The sequence below is a fragment of the Bos mutus genome, chromosome 2 (genome assembly GCF_027580195.1).
Source record: "Bos mutus isolate GX-2022 chromosome 2, NWIPB_WYAK_1.1, whole genome shotgun sequence".
Taxonomy (NCBI): domain Eukaryota; kingdom Metazoa; phylum Chordata; class Mammalia; order Artiodactyla; family Bovidae; genus Bos; species Bos mutus.
Window position 1 is genome coordinate 32,828,154 of NC_091618.1, and position 16,475 is coordinate 32,844,628.

The 16,475-nt window shown below is 35.7% G+C and overlaps 1 protein-coding gene across 1 annotated transcript in view; it reads left to right on the forward strand.

Annotated features, from left to right (window-relative positions):
- Positions 1-16,475, forward strand: part of ABCA12 (ATP binding cassette subfamily A member 12) — a 200,098-nt gene that overhangs the window by 128,781 nt on the left and 54,842 nt on the right. Inside the window, exons 20-24 of the mRNA XM_005909592.2 lie at positions 1,745-1,835; positions 3,936-4,115; positions 4,661-4,976; positions 8,060-8,174; positions 15,985-16,314. Coding sequence (XP_005909654.2) covers positions 1,745-1,835; positions 3,936-4,115; positions 4,661-4,976; positions 8,060-8,174; positions 15,985-16,314 — 1,032 coding nt within the window. The remainder of the gene's footprint in view (positions 1-1,744; positions 1,836-3,935; positions 4,116-4,660; positions 4,977-8,059; positions 8,175-15,984; positions 16,315-16,475) is intronic.

Genomic DNA, 16,475 nt, shown 5'->3' on the forward strand with positions numbered 1-16,475 from the left:
TTGGTAAGAAGAAAATTCTGTGACCATGTTCATAAATGGATCATCATTCAATTCTGTGACCATGTTCATAAAAGTATCACCATCTAATGGGAGTATCTTTATTCTGTTCTAGACCAAAATAAGTTATTATTCTTAATTATTGAGGAAAATTTATTCCTGAAAATGTGTATAGAATTTGATATTTCAAGATTTTAGTACATGACCTGGCTTTGCCATTGTGAAATCATAGGCAAATGACTTAAAATACTTTTTACAGTTTATGAAACTCTAAAATGGGTCTGTTGATAACTGCTTCACAGACTTGTGAAGATTACATTGTGTGGAAGCATTTGAAAATAATATTCTATATCATAGACAGGACTGATTGTAACAGGAACAGTAAGAGAATGGAAATAATTTGATGGATCATCTTTGACTTGGAACTAACATAGTGCTTTGTTTATTAGTAATGCTCTGATTCAGATTTCCTACAATGAGCAAATTCCTAGTAAATAATTAGATTTTAAAGAACTTGGGTTATCATTGTATATAGTTGTGTGATAGCCATCTGTCTTCATGCTGCCAACTACACTTAGGTTCCTTAGGAGCTATATGTTTAGCAAATTATATTATATATGCTATATTAATACATATTATTCTTAATCATTTACTTCCATGATAACAAAATGAGATATTGGTAAGAAGGACAGAATAATAAGTGGTACTGAACTATCCTCTAAAAAGAAAACAACTTAAGCCTAGCTCACATAAAAACGAAGTCATGAATTCATACATAAGATGAATAAACATTTCTTTAATCAAGTTGAAGTCTCTCTCTGACTTTCCCTTTGGCCCTTAATAATTGTACATTCTTAAGGAATTTATATAGCTTCTTGAGTCCTAGCCTTGTCATCTATTAACTTGGGATAGTAATAGTACTTATGTCTAGGTATTAGGGAAAACTAAGTGAGAAAATCAAGGTATATTCTATTAGACAGTACCCAGCACATAGTAAGAACTCAATAAGTATTACCTAGTAGATAACATCAGCAGTAAAAGTTATGTCTCCTAATTTGGGAGATAGCTATAAGAGTCTTTATATTTTAAACACTTTTAAAAAAAAATTTCAGTTTTGCCATCAGTATGGAGTAATTTTAAGTTTTATGATCAGTTTATTTTTTCTGTGTTCACCTAGCTGCACTTATTATAGAATAAAACAATACCATAATAATTTACGTTTGACTAATCTGGTTAGATTCTACTTTACAGAAAAATAACCTGAAGCTGGAAAAGGCTGAGTGCTTGCTGAAAGCCTCACAGCTAGGAAGTAGCAGGACTAGAATATAAATCAGTTGTGATATCACGTTCCACATAGACACCACCGTTTTTAAAGCCTCTTTTGTTTGTTTCAACTGAACAAAGTCCAATTGTGAACGGTTAAAATTCTATAACGTATGTTAAAAACAATTGATACAGTAGCTATGGGGGAAAAGCGTTTTCAGTTAAACATGGCTTCCCTATGTGGTTAATTATGGTTATATCTGGCTACTTCTACATGGTGACAAATTTGTGTCTATAGAGGAGCAAAAACTCAGAATTAGCAGTCACAAACCTTCTCTTTCTTTCTCGAAGATTTGTATGGGACCCTTTACAAGATGGTGGACTGAGAATGCCCAGTAGTGATACCTCATTTCATTGTGGTGTTATTAAAGAGACAGTGATTAAACATGTTCTTTGAAACTGACTCCCTATTATTGTTTGTTAGAATACTCTAAGGAATCCCTTTGTGCAAGTTTTTGTAAAATTCTCCGTGGGACTTGATGCTGTTGAACTTTTGAAACAGATAGATGAACTCGGTGAGTCCAGATTCAAAAAAACCTTTATTTACCTGTCATGTCAGAAATGTGAAAAGCATTGTCCCATATAAGATCTTAAAATCCTGAGTATATCTATCCATCTTTCTCCTAGTAAATTGCACAGTTAAACGTAATGATTATTTGGATACCCAGTTCGTGTGGTTGGTCTCAATAACTATAATGCAATGTATTCCGTGTAAATGCAGCTTGTCCTTCAATCACAGGTAGATTTCTACCAGAGGACACTTTTTGGGGGTAACTTGGTGAAAAGCAAGTCTTTAAAAGCAGAAGATGAAATGGTTTATTTCTGCTACATTTATAATTTTATCTCCACTGGTCTTAGTACTGCTTTGACTAACTCAGAATGTAACCAGAAGAGGTTACAGAGTGAGAAAAACAAAAGCAATGTGGAGACTCAAAAGAAAATAAACCTAAGTCACTGTACAAGGTCAGGTCCTCCTCTCATGATCATTTAAAAGGGACAAGCAGAAGAGGATCAAAGAAAGCTGTCTGAACTTATGCATTCCCTCTACCACATTCCTACCCTCAACCTAAGGGATGCAAGATATCTAATTCAGTCTGTGTCTGATTCCTGGTTGCTATGCAACCATGGGTAAGAGGAAGGGATTGAAAACATCAGAATTTGCCAGCAGTAGAGCTAATGCCCCTCTTTCTCCTCTCCAGCACTACTGGGACTTAAGTGTTTAAATTGTAAACCAGTGGGGAGGAATTATGCCTATTTATATTATATATAATTGTATGTATTTTATGATATCAACCTTCTTTGATTAAATAAAGATATTAGTGATTTATTCTCTAAAAGTATTATTTGGGTAAGGAAACATTTGATCAAAATATCAGGGATAAACTACAAAGTTCTTATATACTTTTTTTCATTCCTAACTTTAGATATAGGAGATGAGTCTCAGAGTTTAAAATAAGATTAAAATAACCATATAAGTGAGACTTGCTATCTGGATAATTGTATATTTAATTTAATATCAAAGATTTTATACTGTTCGAATTTGGAGGCCACTGACTCTTTATAGCTTTTTGATTCCATCTACCAGCATTTCTGAAGAATCCTTTGCAGGTGTGTTGATTTTCAGTAGCCACTGGAGGCCACTATTCAACCACAGTTTTACCCCTCCCCCCACAAACATCTATACCAAGCAAAACATTTTAAGTTATAATGAGAGATGTCCTTCAAGAAGCTGCCCTCTGTGAGAAATTTAATCTTCTATTGGATGATGATAGAGACATGTATGGGTTCTGTAAAGAGGAATTTATGACATTCACAGCCTTCTCAGTATTCATGATCAAGTCAGAGAAAATTTAATTGGCCAAGTGATTTATGAACTTACAATTTTATATTTACCCTTTGTCTCAGTTGATTTCCTCATAAAGATTTATGAAATTGAAGAGCAATTAAATTCTTTTTCTTCCAGAGTAATTACCTGAAATAAAATCTTGATCATCTAGATTAATACAGATATGAGTAGAGATAACTCACAGAAGACTTTAAATCAAACAATATCAGAAAGTTGTAACTATGTGTCATAGATTGTCACAGTCTGCTAAGAAGTGCTTCTGTATTACAACTTATTAAATGATATTTTTTATTTGCTCCACACACTCTGCATAGACGTTCGTTGCTTAAATTCTTACATCAACACTCCCCAAACAAAGCAAGCATTTCTGTTTATTCAAACTTTTCACCTCTAGTTTTTAGTTTTCTTCCTAAATAATTCAGGTAGAATAATTTTAAAATTATTCACCTTTAGTCTTAGGTTAATTAAATTGTAGCAGAGTAGAATTAGCTTTTGAATTAGCTTGTACTGAGCACACATGCATACATTCTTCATATGTGAGTTTACTGTATCTATAACTAATTCAAAATTCTTCTCAATAAGCGTTTGTACAACTGGCTACATCTTCCCAGATATAGAGTATTTGACATTTTTAGAGTAAATTCTGCAAGTTTATATTATTTATAATCTAGTTTAATGTTTAATACTTACCAAAAAAATCAGTATTTTTGTCCCATTACTACTAGAAACAACATTATAATATGCTTTGTGTCTTTTTTTTCTTCTTTAGATATTCTAAGGCTGAAATTAGAGAACAGCATTGACCTCATTGATCAACTTAGCATACTATCTTCCCTGACAGTGAATATTTCCTCCTGTGTATTATATGACCGTATTCAGGCAGCAGAAAGTGTAGATAAAATGGAAAGAGAGGCTAAAAGACTCTACAAAAGCAATGAACTCTTTGGAAGTAAGTGTTATTCTACTAGAATTTGAGCTTTTCTTTGTACTAAAATTGGCCAAATTCTTCCCGTCACTTCTTTCATCCAGACCTAAAAAAAATGTAGTCAGGGCTGGGGCGAGGGCACTGTCCCCTTTGATGTCCTTGGAAATAAGAACCTTTCATGTCGTCAACCAACTATCTTGGTTGAGACGCCTTCAATATGTGTAATTTTGTTGATATGGTTAAAATTAAAGCTGAAAAGAATTACATATTACAGGGTAAAGTTGAGTCCATCCTTATAATCAGTCAATATGTGTGTTTAATTTCAGTAAGTGGCTTAGAGTGAAATATTTAATGTGGCCACTTAGTTTGTGATTATATTCTCAAACTCCTGCATTGAATCTTTGAGATTGTCACTTTCAATTAACAATCTTTTCTGTAAATTAAAAGTCTGAACTTACTGTCACATTACTAACTCAATTGCCTGTTTGGCTGCCCCCATGTGGACCCCCCAAACAAAGAATAATGTCAACCATAAAATAACCTTTCTAATGTTGCCGTTTTATTTTTAGGTGTTATTTTTAAGCTTCCTCCTAATAGCAGCCGGCACAGAAGCTATGACTCTGAAAATGTCTCTCTTCCTCCAGTTGTAAAATACACCATCCGCATGAGTCTCAAGACCTCACAGACCACAAGAAACATTAGAGCCAAGATTTGGGCCCCAGGGCCACACAATTCTCCATCACACAACCAGATCTATGGCAGGGCTTTTGTCTACTTACAGGATAGTATTGAAAGAGCAATCATTGAATTACAGACTGGAAGGAACTCCCAGGAAATAGCAGTTCAGGTCCAAGCAATTCCTTATCCCTGCTACATGAAAGACAAGTAAGTCCCTGCACTTGCAGGCATTTTACATAATCAACCACTCTTTTTGGAATTCATTTCTTCTCATTCATTCACATGCTATCAAGTGGAAGGAATAGTATTGACCAAATCTTTGTCAAATGCTTGTATCCAGGGAAAGGTTCACAGTATAGGGCCCAGCTCATTATAGCTGCTCACTGTTACCCAAATGATGCTAAAGTTCTTACCAAATGATCCATGTTTTCTTTATCATAACCCTTATCCTTCCAAGTACTTTGTCCCCAAAGTTAGGAGCTGGACTCCAGATCTGAGTGCATTACTGCATGATTTTGATGTTACCCACTGGTTTTACTTTTCTCTAGTCAAATGAGAGTATTAAACAAAATAATCTTAAAATTCCTTCCAACTCTCAAATTTAATTAAAAATCTGTGAGTGCAGGGTTAGTTTTAAGGAAAAAGTTTAATAAAACACAGTATTGATCAACTCTCTAAGATAAATATTATGCTATCTGAAACTGTGTATTTGGTAGGAATCTTTCTCTAAAATGTTTTTTCTAAATGAACAAAAAATGTAAAGATCCTGCTTTTAGAATGTCAAGTTTGAACAGTATTTGCCAGTCAGGTGGGCACTGGATGGTTCCTCCATGTCTGACCACAGTGAGACAATAAGGTTGGAGGGCTAAGTTTTTCAAGCTCATTCTCCTATACAAAAGCTTGAGGCTGAATATTACTTTAAACAAATTGTACTTGTTATTCAGCCCAGTTATAGAGTTTATATACAATTCAGATGAGTCTGTTTTTTGTTTGTTTGTTTTTTCTGTTTCTATCAATGCTTCTGTCTCCTTCGGCTGCTTTAAGAGCCTTAGAGGAGATGAGTTTATGTAGCCCTTTGTGCAATAGTGATACGGGACAGCAGGATTCTGTCTTCCTGACAGGCGAGGATTCTATCAGCCTGCTGTCAAGGTCGGCCACTTCTGAGCAGCCAGTCCAGACCTTACCGCATGAACCACGAGTGACTTGCAACAGCTTGCATCAAAAGTAAAGACTTGTGGGTTCAATTAAATGAAAATCCTCGTCTGTTTTCCTGCTGACTTTTTTCCCCTTGTAAATTTTCGTACCTAGAATGGTGGGTACCAGGATGTGTCTTTTGAGAGTAAAGTAGCTGTACTCTGCATTCTTCATGGGAGTACAAACTAACATCTCAACGTACACATAGAAACTCTTTGTTGCATACAAAGGGCTTTCACATATATTAGTTCATTCGTTACACCAAACAACCTCATAAGGTGAGAGCAAATATTATCAGCCATACTTTCCAGATGAAAAAATTGAAATCCAAGTAAATTGCCCAAAGTTGAATACCTGGTACTGCACTGGTCCTTTAGTTACAAACCAGAATTTTCTCTTTCATACTATATCAAACCTAAAATACACAATCACTTGAAGAAACATTAGTGGAGGGTTGTTATTAATGAATGAAGTCCTTTGCCTAATTCTAGAGCCAGAAACAGCATCAAGGCTGGATCTGATCCAAGACAAAATTCATTCAGCAAGTATTCTTTAAGTGCTTTCCCCATGCCAGACAATTCCCCAGGAACCAAAAAAAAACTGGATATGGCCCCAACCCTCACTCCTCGCCCACCAAAAATCCTTCATATCTCTGATGGTAATGTACTTCTGATGCTAAAGTGAAACTGAACGATGGTGATGTCATGTTCCATTAATATTTGCATTTTTCATGGGGAACTTGAAGGTAATTCCTTGGTCTTTTAGATTAAAAAGAAAATGGCCTTGGGACATTTCTGCAAGTGAAAGTGTCAGTGGCTGCTGCTGCTGCTGCTAGGTCGCTTCAGTCGTGTCCGATTCTGTGCGACCCCAGAGACGGCAGCCCACCAGGCTTCCCTGTCCCTGGGATTCTCCAGGCAAGAACGAGCCCAAGGTGTAAAACAGCTCAATTTAGAGTTTCTGTCATTGAAAGCTATTTATTTGCCTTAGCCCATAGTCAGTGGCTAATGTAAGAATAATTGTTATTGGAGTGTAGTTTCTGGACTGGCAGCATCAGCTTTACTTGGGAAATTGTTTAAAATGCAAATTCCTCACCCCACCTCAGATATAATAAATCAGAAGCTTATGGGTGGGGCCCAGAAATCTGTTTTAATGAGCCCTTCAGGTGATTCTGATGTATGTTCAACTTTGATAAACACTTCATTTGAGCATTCAAGTATCATGGGCCAACAATCAGGAATATATTTGCAGTCCAATTAAGTGTTCCAATGACCTGCTAGTTTAGCACATTACCAGAAAAAAAAAAAACAAAAAACATTTCTATACTGTTTATGAAACATCCCCTAAAGCATTAGTTTGAGGAATCCAAGTTCTTTGCATTTTAAATATTATTTGAGTTTTATTTTATTTCATTTTGGGAAATTTGGTTTAATAACTATGAGCTTCTGCTAAGTCACTTCAGTCGTGTCTTTGACTCTGTGAGACCCGATAGACGGTAGCCCACCAGGCTCCCCCGTCCCAGGGATTCTCCAGGCAAGAACACTGGAGTGGGACGCCATTTCCTTCTCCAATGCATGAAAGTGAGAAGTGAAAGTGAAGTACTCAGTTGTGTCGGACTCTTAGCGACCCCATGGACTGTAGCCTACCAGGCTCCTCTGTCCATGGGATTTTCCGGGCAAGAGTACTGGAGCTTCTGAAGAGTAGTAAATACAGTAATTTGAGAAAATACAGCTTTTAGCTAGATAAACCAATCATCATCTAACTTTGAATCTGCCTTTTACATAAGAATTTAGTTTAGACAGAAAGCCTTAGAGCCTTGTAGTTATATCTATAGAATTAACTATTTTCCTGAACAGGACATACTTAAACACCCTTTAAACAATTTGGCAATTTTATCTAACAATCTAGAACTGTTTTACTTTTGTAGCATTATGGCAAGAAAATCATGTACCTACTGTTAAGTCAGCTTCACACTTCATAAATAAAATAGTCATATTAATAATTTCAGTGTAGGAGGGAGTGTGTTCTTTGTATATTACAATCAGCAAATGTGGCATTCATTTTGGTCACTGAATTTTTGTTTTTGTTTTTCCTTACAGCTTCCTTACCAGTGTCTCTTACTCTCTTCCAATCGTGCTCATGGTTGCCTGGGTTGTATTTATAGCTGCATTTGTAAAAAAGCTTGTTTATGAGAAAGACCTCCGGCTTCATGAGGTATGTTGAGAATCTCTAATTACAAATAAGTTCTACTTGGATATATAATTAATGACTACGATTTTCATAATACCTGAGCAAACTCAGAAAGCCTGACCTATATCTGGTGAATTAGATGGGAAAATATTTTATGAATCATTAAGACAGCTGGTATGGCACTATTGTGTCTTCTCAAAAAATTGCATAGAACTTGTCTTATAAATTTATCTGAAAACCAAAATCTGAATAAAATCTGAATACAGTTTACAATTCTGACAGTAATTTTTGCCCAAGAAGTTACCTGTAAGACTTAGGCATTAACAGAAGAAGTTTAAATGCTAATAATAAAAATAACTACTAACGCAGGAAAACTGTTGGCATAGTAATTAAGTCCAATGAAGATATATAGACATAAACACAGATATAGATATAGGTATAGATATAGACATGGACATGGACAAAGATATATGTCTTTTTTCAGCTCCCAAAAAGCAAATTTTCATTCTAGTATACTTGCTGCTGCTGCTGCTAAGTCGCGTCAGTTGTGTCCGACTCTGTGCGACCCCATAGATGGCAGCCCAGCAGGCTCCCCTGTCCCTGGGATTTTCCAGGCAAGAACACTGGAGTGGGTTGCCATTTCCTTCTCCAATGCATGAAAGTGAGAAGTGAAAGTGAAGTCGCTCAGTCGTGTCCGACTCAGTGACCCCGTGGACTGCAGCCCACCAGGCTCCTCCGTCCATGGGATTCTCCAGGCAAGAGTACTGGAGTGGGGTGCCATTGGTTTCCTTCAGTTTTCTCTCACTGAATTGTGATTTATAGAGACTAAGAATTTCATGTTATGCTACTGATTATTTTAATAATATGACAATGAAAGACATGACTTGGGATGTAAACCATGATCTCTTCTGGAGCATGTTCTTCATCATTATCCCCAAATCCAAAATATCTTGCTTCTTTTTAGGATTTATGAAACAGCACTGTGTGAATTTTGGATTGTATTGCAATAGAACTATTTTATCTGCTAATCCTATAATAAACCCATTCTTACATTCATGAAGTGAAGTGAAAAGATAGGGGAAATGTTTCAAAACCAGGGCACAATAATTATTGCAAGGCCTGCCTGACAATCTGAAATAATGAGATTAGAGTAACCTGTTAGCCCTTGTACTTTTCAGATTTACATTGCCAGGGCTTTTAGGCAATTGATTATTTCTCCTTACAAAGTACAAAACACTGCTTCATGTTTTTGTTAGCTCGACATCAGATTTACAGGGTTGTCCTAGAGTTTGAGCCTATACTTCCTCAGTTCAGTTCAGTTCAGTTGCTCAGTCGTGTCCAACTCTTTGCGACCCCATGGACTGCAGCATGTCAGGCCTCCTTGTCCATCACCAACTCCTAGAGTTCACTCAAACTCATATACATTGAGTTGGTGATGCGATCCAACCATCTCATCCTCTGTCGTCACCTTCTCCTCTCTCTAATCTTTCACAACATCAGGGTCTTTTCAAATGAGTCAGCTCTTTGCATCAGGTGGCCAAAGTATTGGAATTTCAGCTTCAGCATCAGTCCTTCCAATGAAAATTCAGTGCTGATCTCCTTTTGGTTGGACTGGTTGGATCTCCTTGCAGTCCAAGGGACTCTCAAGAGTCTTCTCCAACACCTCAATTCAAAAGCATCAATTCTTCGGCACTCAGCTTTCTTTATAGTCCAAGTCTCACATCCATACATGACTACTGGAAAAACCATAATGTTGACTAGATGGACTTCTGAGGGCAAAGTAATGTCTCTGCTTTTTAATATGCTATCTAGGTTGGTCATAACTTTCCTTCCAAGGAGTAAGTGTCTTTTTATTTCATGGCTGCAATCACCATCTGCAGTGATTTTGGAGCCCCGAAAAATAAAGTCTGCCACTGCTTCCACTGTTTCTCCATCTATTTGCCATGAAGGGATGAGACTGGATGACATGATTTTGGTTTTCTAAATGTTGAACTTTAAGCCAACTTTTTTACTTTCCTCTTTCACTTTCATCAAAAGGCTCTTTAGTTCTTCTTCACTTTCTGCCATAAAGGTGGTGTCATCTGCATATCTCAGGTTACTGATATCTCTCCCAGCTATCTTGATTTCAGCTTGTGCTTCCTCCAGCCCAGCATTTCTCATGATGTACTCTGCATATAAGTCAAATAAGCACGGTGACAATATACAGCATTGACATACTCCTTTTCCTATTTGGAACCAGTCTGTTGTTCCATGTCCAGTTCTAACTGTTGCTTCCTGACCTGCATACAAATTTCTCAAGAGGCAGGTCAGGTGGTCTGGTATTCCCATCTCTTTCACAATTTTCCACAGTTTATTGTGGTCCACACAGTCAAAGGCTTTGGCATAGTCAATAATGCAGAAATGGATGTTTTTCTGGAACTCTCTTGCTTTTCCATGATCCAGCAGATGTTGGCAATTTGATCTCTGATTCCTCTGCCTTTTCTAAAACCAGCTTGAACATCTGGAAGTTCACGATTCATGTATTGTTGAAGCCTGGCTTGGAGAATTTTGAGCATTACTTTATGAGTATGTGAGATGAGTGCGACTGTGCAGTAGTTTGAGCATTCTTTGGCATTGCCTTTCTTCGAGATTGGAATGAAAACTGACATTTTCCAGTCCGTTGGCCACTATTGAGTTTTCTAAATTTTCTGGCATATTGAGCACAGCACTTTCACAGCATCATCTTTCAGGGTTTCAAGTAGTTCAACTGGAATTCCATCACCTCCACTAGCTTTGTTCGTGGTGATGCTTCCTAAGGTAACCTTCAGCTGTGTTTTTATATTTCAGTTATAGTTTAGTAAAAGTCTCATCAACTTGTTTGAGCTGTGTTGTTTTCAGGACTGTGTACAATGTTTTCTTAACCCCAGTTTAGAAGCTCAAATTCACATCCTGAACCATAACTTTGGTTGCAAGCTTGTACCTTATATTTTTCTGTCTGATTCCTAGTACTCCGAAGTGAATCTTTACAAATTAAAGGAAACCTCTGAAGTGTAAAACTGTGATAGACTCTGAGTTCTTTTCTACAGCAAAATAAATATCTACCTTAAAATATTAGAAATGCAGTATATATGTACATGTGTATATACATGTATTATGTATCTGTCTATTCTATATGTGTGTGTATAATACATGCATATTGTGTTATTTTGGCTTGAAAATAGAACTCTCTGAATGTATCTATGGATGTCACCAAAAAATACCAAAGCACAATAAAGAGTTTTTCTCAATAGAAGATATGAAAGGCATTTTTAATGGTGAACTAGTTTCTGTTTGGTAGCTCTGTGTCTTCATTTTGCAGGCATCCACTTTCAAAATTTAACCAGCTAGTCTTGGGAGTCAAAGGTACATAGTGGAAGATTATTGAACTTGGAATCAGACATCAGAATTTGAGTCTTTCAGTTCATATTCATTTGTGCCCAATACCTAAACTCTTTGAGTCATGTCATCTAGACTTTATTCAGCATTATATTTCCAGAATGTACTTTCTCACTGCCAGAACAGAAGAGGCATTCAATTATTCATTTTTTATCAATTCAAAGATAATGATTTTTTGTTCATATTTTAAAGCTTCTGAAATTGAGATATATTTGATAGGGTGTCATAATTCATTTGGCAGCAATTTTTCTTTCTTGGTGGCAGTTAAAGTAATGACACATTTTAAAATTAGCAGTGTCCTAAATTTAAAGGAATATTATCTATTTGTGAGATGAATTAACAGAAGCAAAATATTCCTAATATACCTGCTCACCTCCTTCCACCACTGACAGTTCTAAACTAGCCTCCTCCTTTTTCGAGATGAAAAAGCTGAGCCCAGAAAGTGAGAGATGACTTGCTAAAGACTATAGATTAGTGAATGGTGGATCTGGACTGGCTTTTTTTTAACCCCAACAGTGTGTCTGTGTGTGTGTGTGTGTTTATCTCTGTGTTATATTTAGTTAGAGTAATTTTTGGTTAATGATAATTACAAGGCATGCCATTTCTTGAACTTTGCCATGCTAAACTTTTTTTTTAATAAGAGCTTGTTTATTTTATTCTATTTATTTTTTACTGAAAATTGATGTATTACATTATGCAAATTTAAGGTGTACAAATTGCTGATTTGATCCATTTATGTTTTGCAGTAATATTTAACACCCTAGAATTATGTTATATCTCTATTCACATCATGTAGTTATCTGTTCTTTTATGTGGTGAGGACAATCAAGATATGTTAACAGGTCATTAGCACTTCTGACTAGTCCTTTTCCATATCGTAGCTACCTTCCCTCTCCCAATTTTATTTTAGTAGCATAGACTACTTAGGACTTTTGAAGATAATGGTGGACAGTCTCTTAGATTACCAGCAACAAGATCTTAATACTATCATTTTAATTTTCACTAAGATCTAAAACTGCCCCTTCTTTACTTCCTTCTCATTCCAATTGAATAAAAAAGTAGAAAACAAAACAAAACATCTTTTTTCCTTCTGTAATTGTTCTCACATTTAGACAGAGAAATCAAGTCAGTTGCTAATTCAATGAAGGCATTCATCTTTGACCTCATTATGGTATGATTCTAGTAAATTCCTTTAACTTGTTAAAGGGACTTAGTACAAATACTAATGCCCAATAAGTTTACTGATAAAATTAATCATATAGTTAGAAAACTATTTCAAAATGCCCTTCAGTTGAGCTTTATTCTGCATTTCTTGCTTTTAAAAATTAAAATATAAAACTATACAAAGGCTGATTTTATATTACACAGAAGAGTTGTTTTTCACACTGTGTTCTTGGTTTTATGGTTATTTTCATCTATTTGGTCTAAAATAAGTCATTTATGGGGATTTCATTGTTTATATTAAGTTTGAGACAAAATTTTGGAGTTCTGTCTCTCAATTCAGACAGGTATCCTAAAATATCTATAGTCTGCAGAATGATTGCCAAATATTATGCAAAAGTCTGTAGTTCTGTGGTACTTCACTTGAGGCAATTTTGTCTCCTTTTTTTGAATACCAGTTTACTCCTTTTTATGTCTTATTGGTATATATCCTACTAGTAAGAATATGGAATATTCCAAGTAATGATCACAATATCCTTTATATCTTACTAAAAACAATAACATAAATATCTTAAGAGAATATAAAATTTGAAGTACAAAAATATTATTAACCAGTTCTTGACATTCTTGTTGAATGAAAACTTGCTGTCAAGTAAATATATGTATATTTATGATTTCTTTTCTTGACAGTATTTAATGTCAGTCCCTGTGCATAAGCTTCTTTTGAATGTGATGACTCATTTGTCTAAAATCTCACAGAATCTCTTTCTTCTCATTATTTCCTGCTGAGAACTGGAGCAGAGTTTGATCACTGTGCAGAGGGGTTTTCCTGAGCCACAGGTTATCAGATATTGATGAATTGCTCCAGCAGGTTTGGGAGACTTGAGACAAGTAGCTGTTTGATTACAAGCTGGCACTTGCATCTGTCACTCTGAGGAGACTCCAACGACACCCAAGACAGCACAGCCCGTTGTCCTCTGTGGGCCACCTTCCATTAGCAAGCTTGGTCTTGTTGATGATCACAAAGTTGGCAGCGAATCTGGATAATTTATGGATGACCTACATGCACTCATTGCTTTTTTCTTTATGTATAACAGCTGTTCTTCTCATGGCATAAAATCCTGAAGTTTAACTCTGAAGTTTGATGCTAGAGTGCTAAGTAGTAAACACTGTTGGAGGCATCCTATCTGTTCTGTTTTGATAAAAAGCAATGATCAGTCTCCAACTTTTACCAATTCTTGGGAATAGAAATCTGATCTTGAGCCTTGAAAACTTCCAAATTACTATGATAAACACCTTCATGCCTGCTCTTTGGGTTTGCTAAATTATTTTTAACAAGGTTATGAATGGAGAATTTTCTAGATATATAAATGTTTTATACTGAAGCTATCTACAGTCAGGGAAGGAAAACACATTTATAAACATGAAGTCAGCTCTATTTCATGTCCTTGATAGCATTCTGGATACTTCATATCCACTTTGTAAAATATAGTGATACTGCCTCCTCCTGACATACATTGCTGTTGGGTGGAGGAGAAAATTTTTGTATAGGCCAAATGAAATTAAGTGGTGAATATCAGCTTTCGGATAGTTACATGGGTTCTATAACTTCCCATATAATTATATTCAAATAACATTAAAAACATCAAAATACAAATAATGGGAAAGGCCAAAATACAAAAAAGAATTGATATCTCTGAAATGAAGGCATCAAACATGACACAGTAATTTTGCAAATTGGGTGGGATACAGGGAAATTGCTAAAATAAGATCTATGAGGTCTCTTTCACACCAAAATCTAATTTTCTTTTCAATGATAGATACATAGCAATTGGATAAAACCTTCCATAGTGAATCTTCACTCCATGCTGATTTTTTTTTTTTTTTACTTTGACACACACATCTATTCCTATAGAAACATAGGTTGAATCTTTACTGTAAAGTGTGCAGGGTCTGGGAGGAAAGGAGTAGTAGGGAGAGAAGAGGGTGAGGACAAGGGCAAAGTTAAGAGGAGAAGTCACGGGACTTCCTTAGTGATGATTAGCTTAAGGCCCACAGCTTAGACTAGTGGCAGTCAGGTAGCTGTTTCCATGGTAACAACTGGAGCAACAGAGTTATCAAAACATGATAAATTGCAAAGGCAGAAAGTAAAAATCGTATTTTGCTTGTATAGTAAAAGATTTGGCGCATTCCCTATTTTTTTTCCTAGACAAGTTAGATTTAAAGGGGAAGACGTTGTACATCCTTGATTTTTCAAAAAAAAAAAAAAAATAGTGGATTACAAAGCTGTTAGTGGAACACTTATTTTGTTCTTTTTAAGATGGAATATTAGATTCATAAACTTACTATTAATCAAGAGTTGTTACAACTAGAAACCGTGTACAAACTCAAGTCACTGATTCAAAACACCCAAGGTCCTGGGGGCTTCAGATCATTCAGAATCCTTTTGAGTTAACGCAAAAACACCTCATGTTGGTCTGTCTTTCCACCTTGATGGAATGCCTTGACCACTAAGGATACCACTGAAATAATACATAATATCAGTTGAGAGAGAGGTGTAGATTATCTGAGATGCATGTGTTCATTTTGGGTGCATGGACTTTTATAATTTTTTTGGAAAACAAAGATAACAAACCTGACCTAGATTGTTAGTGATTTTAAGGATAGGGAAATTATGCCAAAATGCAGAAAGTCTTCTTCAAAGTTTGCATAGTTTAACATCTTAGGAATCTGGTCTACTTTATTTCTTATAGGAATATGAATAATTATTGCATTTTTCATTAATGTTTAGTTGAAAATAATGGAGTTTTATTATCTCAATCCATACATTGAATTTTAAATAAATTATGAGTTTTCACCAACTTGAAATATTCTTACCTGCACACATATCAAATTCATGTTGTAAAATTCTGCAGGGGATAACAAATTTTTGTGTCTATTCTCAATTCGTTTAATCTGGAAACATCACTTAGATACCAGTTATAAAATGAGCTTGTCAAAAAATAAAACAAACCTCACCATCCAAATCATTCATTACATTGGGGCAGCCTGGGAGCTACAATCTAAGATGGACTGAAATAAATAGCCACGTTAATGTCATATAGTGAGCGTGGACAAATGCTATACCGAGAAACATGGTTAAAATGCCTAGTTTCACGTGTTTCAAGAGTCTCATGGACATTTTGGAATGGTACAGGAATAACTGTCATCTGAGAATATATTAGCTTAAGAAGAGACTAACATGTTTTCATTTTTACAGTACATGAAGATGATGGGAGTGAACTCCTGCAGCCACTTTTTCGCCTGGCTCATAGAGAGTGTTGCATTTTTACTGATTACCATCGTCATCCTCATCGTCATACTCAAGTTTGGCAATATTCTTCCTAAAACAAATGGGTTCATTTTGTTCCTGTATTTTTCGGACTACAGCTTCTCGGTTATCGCCATGAGCTATCTGATCAGTGCCTTCTTCAACAGCACCAACATTGCAGCTCTGATCGGAAGCCTCATTTACATCATTGCCTTTTTTCCATTTATTGTTCTGATTACAGTTGAAAATGAGTTGAGCTATGTAATAAAAGTATTCATGGTAAGTCAGCTGTCACAACTGAATGGCCAGGGTATGAAAGGAATGAACTTTTGTGCGTGTGTTTAGACTCTCTAAATGTACAAGTGCAGTAATTACAAAATATGCATAACTGTCCTAATCATTGTCTACCATACAAGCATAAGACTATGAAAAGAAAACTT